At 44.4% G+C, this 9,636-nt stretch overlaps 1 protein-coding gene across 2 annotated transcripts in view; it reads right to left on the bottom strand.

Moving 5' to 3' along the window:
- Positions 1-9,636, bottom strand: part of RBKS (ribokinase) — an 81,568-nt gene that overhangs the window by 26,250 nt on the left and 45,682 nt on the right. The window contains exon 8 of one of the 2 annotated variants that reach the window (XM_008700284.2): positions 2,205-2,385. The exons of the other annotated variant lie outside the window; for it this stretch is intronic. Within the exon in view, the coding sequence (XP_008698506.1) occupies positions 2,353-2,385 (33 nt within the window). The 3' untranslated portion in view covers positions 2,205-2,352. Of the gene's footprint in view, positions 1-2,204; positions 2,386-9,636 lie in introns of those variants that run through there. 2 annotated transcript variants of the gene reach the window in all.

Here is a 9,636-nt window from a genome sequence, read left to right on the forward strand (position 1 = left end):
AACGGAAAACACAGCCTTGTATGTGGCTCTGGTCCAGTCCTTCAAAGTGAAGATGACATTTCTGGTAAGCAGTTACAATTAGATTTTTAGAGCCCTGGGTTTTCAACTGATCACATGCAGGATTAAGAAAGATAATGTAAAATATTTAATTCTGCCTGATTAGCCAGCAAATGAGGTGATCTGCTGATATGGAAGTAATGTAATAAAGCTAACACGGACCCCCGGGCATGACAGATGTCTTGTGCCTTGTCCATCAGTCTCTTCAGCAATCACCTTGTCCTCTGTCCTTTCTTCATATTCAGTGAACTTCTTTTTGTCATCTTCATCTTTTCTGGCAGTCAGAGTTGGCAGAGTTTGCTCAGATAGCCTGTCCATTTATTGATATCATTCCTAAGGTTAAGATGGATATTTCAGAGCCTCAGCTGGGTTATCTGTATTCTGTGATGCCGATTTCAGAGATGCCATTTACCCTCTGTAGCTTAATTTTGGCCTGGCCTTTCTATCATGCAGGTAAAATAATCTAAGGATATGTTTTAAAATGGGAAACTGGGTGTTTTGTTTTCATAACATTAAAAAAAGCGCATTTGTATCTGAGATTTATTCTTTCCCTTGGCATATTCAAGGTAGAATTTAAGGAATATAAGGAATCCTATAGATCTTTCAGTGCCCTGAGAACACGGGGACTCAGTGAGCCTAAGTGACCCTAATACATACACTAGTCACTTTCCCAGAAGGAAGTAGAACTCTTTCATGATTTCACGAAATTTCACGTGATTTCACTATATGCCAAGCATATAGTAAGCAGTGGGATTGCCCAAAAAGGAACTCTCTGAGATGGACTTGAGGATGGACAGGAGTTTACTAGGCAGGGAAGGGGGAGCGTTTTTGTCTTTCCTTAAACTGGAGAGCTAGTTTGGGAATGTTAAAAAAGAGGAAATATATTTTCCTTAGCCTCTCTAGTTAGCAGTCCAGGCCCCTATTTAAAGAAGTTTCATGGAAAGATGATCTGGTCATATTCTCTAGGAGTGGTGCACCTCTCCTTTAGGTTTGGTCATTCAATGACAAGAATGAATGGAAGTGGTCTGTGCCCAAAACTTTGATATCTGGACTGGAACGATCCTGCCACTACTATCTATGCAGTCCACCTCCTTGTCCTGTACAGGAAGATGCTGGAATCGAATGGCAGTGGGACCTGGGTTTCTTTCCAGTAATGTACAGAGCTAAGGTCATGCCCACTCCGTGTACTGGAGAGTGATGCGAGCTCCTGGTACATGCTTCCGGGTACTTCGCAGGATCCAGGTACCGTAAAAGACACACAGGGACCTACTAATGAGCACTAAGAGGTACTGGGTGCTTACACATGCCAGGCACTGTTCTTATATGGGTTCCTGCCTTCAAGTGAGGCTGCAATCTATGGCACAAAGCAGGCAGTGCCTTTGCAAGATCTGGAAGCTTCTGAAAATCTAGAGAAATGGAGTGATTACAGAAGCCTGTATCATGACAAGTAACAAGGAAAGTCAGTGCTGAAATGCCGTATAGGAGGGACTGAAGGGTGGGCGGACTGCTATAACATCAAGAGACAGAGGGGTGTGGTAGAGAGTTCCTGGACTTAGGAGTTGGACAGACAGACCTGGAATCAATTCCTGGCTCTGCCAACTTGCCAGCTGTCTGACTGGGCAGACTGTTTGCCTTTAGGAGCATTACTTTCCTCCTTTCTAAAAAGGGCATTAACCCCGTCTGGCAGGGTTGTTCGGAGCACACAAAGCCTAGCACAGCCTAATGCCTGGCTTTTGGGCATTAGCCCCATGTTCCCAAGAATCTGTGAGAATCACGGAGGTCGAAGATGCCTCAGAGATCACCCACTCCAGACACGTCATGTTTGGAGCACAACCCAAGCCCAAATGTAATGAGTCCTTTGTCCAAAGAAGCCTGCAGGTTAATGGCTAAATCGGGGTTTGAGCTTAGGACATCATCTGGCCTTACCTACTGGGACCGAGGATTGCAGTTAAACCATAAGCAATACTCTTAAGATAGTTCACCAGAAAGGTGATTTAGGCTGATCCTGTTAGTTTGCTTCAGATTATTTTCTCCTCACAAAACAGCAGACTTTTCAGTATTTGCTTTAGGTCGCTTCTGAAGTATGCTCATTTGCTTTCTTAAGTGTTAGTCTGCTTGCGCTGCCATATAAAAAATCACCGGCTGGGTGGCTTAAACAACAGAAATTTATTTCTCACAGTTCTGGAGGCTGGAAGTCCAAGATCAGGGTGCTCACAAGGTGGGCTTCATTCTAAGGCCTCTTCTCCTGGCTGGCAGGGGGCCGCCATCTTGCTGTGTGCTCTGATCTCCTTGAGCCTACACAGAGAGTGAGCTCTCTGGTGTCTCTTCCTGTAAGAACATTAGTCCTATGGCTCCATCCTTATGACCTCACTGAACCTTAATTACCTCCTAACTTCAAGATACGAATTTTGTAGGGGACACATTTCAGTCCAAAGGATGGTGTTACATATGTTCCTCCATCCCTCATGAGCCATTCCATTCAGGTCTGTTTCAAACGGGAGGTATGTGGACGATGAAGTATGTGAACTGTTAAGTTCTTAAACATGAGGTATTGCCTATGGTCTGGCCCTTTTGACAGTTCCTTCAGATCATCAACTAACAGAGACCGAGAAATGTGGCAAAGCCAAATTCAATATAATATTAATTGTGGCAATGAGGGTTGAAGAGTTTAAGACATGTAGGCAGACCCATTCAGAAAGAAAATGTGACCATGGGTAAAGCTTCTCTGAAGATCTGCCATGCATTTGAGTGAGGAACAGAAACAGTGCAGCTCTGACATTTATTCTGTTATTTCCAAGGCAAACTGTATAGAATAACATATTTTTGAGGGAAATTGTTTCTTTGGAAAGATTAAAGGAAAAATATCCTGTCAAAAGCGTGTAGTGAAATATCTAGACTTAAAAAGAGGCCCCAGTGCCTGGATCTGAAGGCAATGAAGAGCTATTTTTTTGGCATCAGGTGTCTATCCATTGAGAAGTCATCTTAAGACAAAGGGCTACTCAGCCTACTTACATAGATATTTTGGAATACTTGAGACCAAGGGCGAATCTGGCCAATTACAGGCTTCTTTGTGAGGAAACTGCTCAGCATACTCTTTGAGAAATGATATCCCCTCTCCTATTTGCTAGATATGGCTCCAAACAGTTTTTTGCTGTGTCCCCAAATCATATATCCTCCAAATTTTGAAGTAATGCATGACAAATAAAAGGTCATGGAAATCCTAAAACAATTCATTAGAATACGGAGTGGGATGTAGAAGTCCTCCTTTATGACACCTGCCTCCTGTCCCCTTCCCATGAGCAATGGTCATAGTAGTTTGGTGGGGTTCCCCCCCCCAGATTTTAAAAATTTGCTTTTATTTACTGACAGAGTTATTTTTAGGTAAATTGCACTATTACTATTATAATTTGATTTTCTCCTTGATGATTATGTAGCTATGTCCAATCAATTTTTGATTATTATAAACAAAGCTGGAATACATATTCTTGTAGAAATATTTGTATATATGAACATTTCTGCAGGATAGATTCTTAGAAGGTTTACTGGGTCAAAGGGAAAGCACATTTAAAAAATTGGTAAACTGTCAAACTGCCCTCTGGAAACATTGTGCTTTCAATTTATTTGGACTTTGACATTATCAGTCTTTATTTTTTGCCAAACTGATGGGCATGAAGGGGGGGATCTCACTGTGATTTTCATTTGTATAATCCTGATTTCTTGTGAGGTTGAACATTAACATTTATTTTCTGTATTTCTTTTTCAGTGAATTGCCCTTTACATTGTTCTAGAGAAATGGTTGATCTTTTTGAGTTGTGGAGGCTTCCCCTAATTACACATATTAATCTCTGCTGGGGCAAATATTCAAATTTTCCATGAACAGATATTCAAAAGTGCATGAATGGGTCTGAAAAAAATATGGAAGGATTTATACTAAGAGGATAATGGTGGACGGGGTGCCTGGCTGGCTGGGCCGGTGGAGTGTGCAACTCTTGATCTCAGAGGTTGTAGTTTCAAGCCCCACGTTGGGGGCAGAGACTACTTAAAATAAAATCTTTAAAAGGATAACCGTGGTTACATCTAAGTGGTAGACTCACAGGTATTTGACTTTCTTCTTTATACTTTTCTATGTTGTCTGCTTTTTTCTCCTCTTGAGAACTAAGTATGTATTAATTTTATGAATAGAAAGAAAAAACCCCAGGAGACTGATAAGTAGGGTCAAGGTGCTCTCAAGGCCCTTCTAAAAGACAATTTTCCAAGATACTTTGAGCAGTGGCAATATCAGTAGATACCTAATTTTCCTGAGGTCAAAATGTGGAGGAAATGACAGTGACTTCTTGGATAATAAATTGATAATGGCGGTTAAAGTTAGCTTTCTTGTTTTATAGTTACCTCTTCAGCACCAAGATTCGATTGCTCTTTACCCACAGTGTTTTCCTCTCCCAACCCCTTTTCCAAGTCCTGGCAATCAACAGTAGGGGAGCTCAAACTCTATCTTGGCTATAATGTAAGTTTCTGGACAGAACTGTGCAAAGGCTCTTTTCAAGGACAAAATGGAGTAGGAGCTACAAAGACCCCTCAGAAACCCTACTAATTATTGACAAACGCAAAGAATGTGTGTGTTCCTCAGAAAGAAAGAGGTGGGAGGAGAAAGAGTGCCTTGCTAGGGAAACACATTTTAAGGAATGTCACAAAGACTAACACTGGCAGTGCCCGTGTAAGAACTGGTGAGTGTTCAGTCCTCTCAGCAAGACTATGGCTAAGTAGGAAACACCTCGGTTTGCCTGAGTTGAGGAAGAGCTCTTAAGAGCTCTAAAGTCATTGGTTCTAATGACGTCTGGTAATATTAGCTTGGTCTTCTACTGGCAAGGGGGTGGGAATGGGAAGAGGATGAAGTCTGGGGGGAAAAGTCATATGAAGATGGGACAATGGCCCTTCAAATCTGGGTTTTCAAAGGCTGAGCTGTCATTCTGAATGGTGCCTCAGAGGTAGATTAATGGGAGCCAATCCTTAAGAACAGCCTGGATGGCTGAAGGCCGGATCCTGGGATGTGGGGAATACACTACAGAGAAATACCTAGGAAAACTGGGGGTGACCTATCAGTCGCAGCAATCACTGTATCTTCATGAGTGCTTCTGTGCAAACTTGAAAACAAACCACCCCCACTTCCGGCTGGTGCAATTTCTAGTTCAGAGCTGACTCTCCCAGCCCTGAGTTATCTGCTGGGGGCATCCAGTACTGCCTCGTGCCTCACCCAGCAACTGTGAATACTACAGGACTCAAACATAACAGGCAGGAAAAAGGAATAAAGAAGAGGTAAGAGAATCCCCATGCCCCTGTCTTTGGATTACTGTCAGCTTACTTATATACCCTGCATTATGATGCTTTATTATAAGGTGAGCAATTCTTGGGAAGACGGATTTAGCCTATAGGCTGAGTTCTTAAAAAATAAGAGTCTGAATGTAGATTCTAGGACGTAACCGTTTACATGTAGAAAAGCAATTTCTAAATCAATCTGTAGGCCAAGGATAACTAACGTTGTATCACACTAGCACGATAACCTAAAATAGTACCATGCTTAAATGTGTGCGACTCTTGACTAGGGAGTGGTTAGTTAGTGCAGTCGGCACAAGAAGGCCTAGCCCCCTAACGTTCGGGGTGCAAGACAGCACAGAGGACAGGAAGGCCGGGGCATTTTGAGGCTGAGATTCAGATAAGAGAGAGAGAGAGAGATGGGAAAAGAGACACATCGGTCATGTCTCCCAAACTGAGTGGAGGACATCTGCACTCCCGTCACCATCTCACTGTAGTACAACAGGAAATACAGAGGTAAAAACAGACGTGATACAGCCAACGACTGACGCAGAGGTGAGCTGAATAGAGCAGTCGGCAGGAGCACCGACGTCGAGCGGGAAATGGCTCCTTCTAGAGCAGGCTGCCTGTCGTGGGTGGACAAGATGAACCAACTGAAGGGGTTTCCGCCGGCCATGCCATCCCCGATTTCTCTGTCTCAGTTTGGCCAGCTCTGTTGAGGTGTGACTGAGGAAAATGATGTACATTTAGGTCGCACGACGTGATTTTTTTTTTTTTTTTAAAGGTGTGCATCGTGAGGGATTAGGAGGAGGAGAAAAGTGAGGTCATAAACCGCCTGAGAGTGAGTAATGTCCTCCTGACAGAAGAGTGAAGGCGCCCATTTGTTCAGGAGAAAATGCCTCCCTGGGAGCTCCTCGCCTCACTGTGTGAATTATCTCCTCTTTATTAGACTTATGAAGAGGCTGAACAGCGGTGTGCAGAACAGGCAAGGGTTTTCATAATGACAGTGCAGGACGAGAGGACAAAGACAGCATAAAAAGGCTGAGGGAGATTCTACACCCAGAAAATAACCACCCTTGTTTCCTGTGTCACCTCCGCTCCGCTGGGGGGATGCTGAGGGCCCATTCAGTAGACTCAGTGGAGCAATGAACTGGAAGGTTCTTTATCACAAGAGTATCCGCTCGTCGGTGAAGTGCCTAGATGGATCTTTTTGTTGTCGTTTCACCTTTGTTTTCTAAATTGATATAATTCACATACCATAAAACTCACCCTTCAAAAGTGTGTAGTTCAGTGGTTTTCAGTATATCCACAAGGTTGTGCACCCATCACCACCATCTAATTCCAGAACATTTTCCTCGCCCCAGCAAGGAATCCTGTACCCATTAGCAGTCACGCTCCCTGTGCCCCCTTCCCAGCTGCTGGCAGCCATCACTCCACCTTGTTTCTAGAGATTTACCTATTCTGGACATGTCATCTATACGGAAGCATATAATATGTGGCCTTTTATATTTGTCCTTTTTTCAAGATTTTTAAAATTTATTTATTTATTTATTTATTTATTTATTTATTTATTTAGAGAGACAGCATGAGTGGGAGGGGCAGAGGGAAAGGGAGAGAGAGAATCTCAAGCAGGCTCCATGTTGAGTGTGGAGTGTGACATGGGGCTCGATCCCAGGACCCAGAGCTCATGATCTGAGCTGAAACCAAGAGTGGGACACTTCACCGACTGCGCCGCCCAGGTGCCCCCGTGTCTGTCTTCTTTCACTCAGTGTAATGTTTTGGGTGCTCATCTGTGCCACAGCCTGCATCACTATTCTGTTTTATGGCTGAATAATATTCTATGTATGCACCGTATGCACCGCAATTTGTTTATCCAATCATCTGTTGTTGCAAGTGAGGTTGTTTCCAATTTGGGGCCGTGAGGAATAATGCTGCTATAAACATTTGTGTATAAAGTTTTGTGTGGCCACGTTTCCATTTCTCTTGGGCGGAAGAATGGGCATTTCCATTCCTCTTGGCCACTTCTCTACACCTAGAAGTAGAATTGCTGGGTTGTATCGTAACTCTAAATTTAACTTTCTGAAGCACTTCCAGACTGTTTCCCAAAGCATTTCCATTTCCATTTTACCTTCCTACTGGCATTGTTTGAGGGTTCTGATGTCTGCATGTCCTCCTGATGCCTTGTTATCATCTCTTTTTGATTCCAGCCATTCTAGTTGGTGTCAGGTGGTATCTCACTGTGTTTTGTCGTTCCAGAAAAAGATCAAAGCCATCCATGTATATAGTGTAAAAAGACAAGGCTTAAAGAGTAAATGCCAGAACCATTTCCATGAGGCAAATACTTGAAATTCCTTCAGCGGTTTCTTCTCGTATTTATCTTCAATTCCTGGTAATAAGCTTCTACTGCTGATTCTTAAAATCAGTTTCCCATATTCTCTCTTGACTTCCGCCTCTGAAGGATGGGAATTCAGCTCTCTTCTCTTCCCCCTTGTGCACGCAGACACACACACACACACACACACTGAATCGTTCCATCTTCAAGACAGGATTATAATCTCCATGTTGGGATAAATCGATAATTGGCACTTACACTGTTAGGAGTACGTACCCACAGCCGTGCGGTGTGTGAAGATTGTATTTACTTCATCAGACTTTAACCCTTGGACTGCAGACGACGTAGAGCAAGAATTTGCCTCTTTTCTTCATTGCCACAGTTTTCTGCATATTAATTTCTACTTCACCCTCAAATTCTGCAAGAAAGCTAAAAATCTCTGGGCATATTCAAACCCAAGGATATTCCACTGTTTCTTTCTTGGTCCTTTCTGGCTTTTCTTTTTTGTTTCGGGGAGACATTCCTCCAGGGCTCTCCACTCTCCTGCTCTCACTGGGACGGCCTGGTTAGGGGCTGGCTGCGTCACGGCGGCCCTGGGACTCCCCTTCATTGTCCCGACTTCTCTCCTTGGTGGCCTCGCCTGCTTCCTGAATCCTGCGTCTCCCTTGGTCTTAGTTTTGTTCTTCAGTTTATAACAGCATATCTTCCAGTAGCTTCTTTATTCCTCCATTCCTGCCTGTTTTGCGTTAAATAGATGTTTTTAAGGGTACCACTGTAATTCCCTTGTTTCTTTCAGGGTTTTGTTTTTTGGGTTTTTTTTTTTTTGAGTTCTTTTCATAGTAATTGTACTGGTGACTCCTGGTAACACCTTAACTTAGAACAATCTAGTTTAGACTAATACTGGCTTCATGTCGATAGCGCACGAAGTTGTTTATGGCTGCTTTCACGCTACCATGGGGCAGGTGAGTAGTTGTGACAGACCGTGTATACGTAAGGCCACTGAAACTTCACTCTCTGGCCCTTGATAGAAAACACTCGCTGATCTCGATCCAGTGCTCTGATCTTCGTGATCCCGTTCTCGGCCTCCTGCCTCCAAGCATTAAGTAATCGTTTCTCCTCTGAGCTCCCACTGGGTTTCACCTTCCCTGAAACCGAAGCATTAACTGCACGTGCCGAGGAAGCAAATGAAGGGGCGCAAGACAGTAACCACAAAGCGTGAGCCCTCCTTGTGCACCTTGCTGTATCTCAGACGCTCAAGACGCCGTCCGTCATCATCTATGACGTCCAGTCCGCCGACACAAGATGGCTCTGAGGATAATGACTATCGATTCGTGTCGGAGCACGTCCACGGCTGGTTTCCTCGTCACTCGGTCCCGGCCCTGGCGGTGCATCGCCCCACAGGTGTTCTGGGCTGGGCAGGGCTTGTGTCCGTCTGACCAGCAGCCACTTCCCGTCCTCTGGTAAGAGTTCTTTGATTTCTTAGTTGACACCAGGGATGGGGACGGGACATGGGGCGCCGTGTGGGCAGGCAGCTGCCGGGGACCCCTCCCAGGAGGGGCCTGCCTGAGCTCAGAGGCCAGCACAAGGCAGACAGAGCCAACAGGGAGAGTGAGAGCAAGGCCCAATGACAGGGCTTCTCCTCTGCACTTGGCCGCACCTTCACACGTCCCAGTCAGGTGCACCAAATAAACCCCTGGTTCTGTGTAGACCCGTCTGAGTTGTGCTTTGGTAGCTGTGACCCACCCAGACACTGGAAGCAGAGGCTGAGTCTCTATGGGGGAGCCATGTAGGCCCGACATCTTCACGAGGACGTTCATTTTTAAGGTATAGTTTTTGCCCATCATATGCATTTTAAGTAAGCTTTGTGTCCAATGTGGGCCTTGAACTCATGACCCTGAAATCAAGAGTCACATGCTATACTGACTGAGCTGGCCAGG

Source organism: Ursus maritimus, unplaced genomic scaffold (assembly GCF_017311325.1).
Source record: "Ursus maritimus isolate PB19 unplaced genomic scaffold, ASM1731132v1 scaffold_6, whole genome shotgun sequence".
Lineage (NCBI taxonomy): Eukaryota > Metazoa > Chordata > Mammalia > Carnivora > Ursidae > Ursus > Ursus maritimus.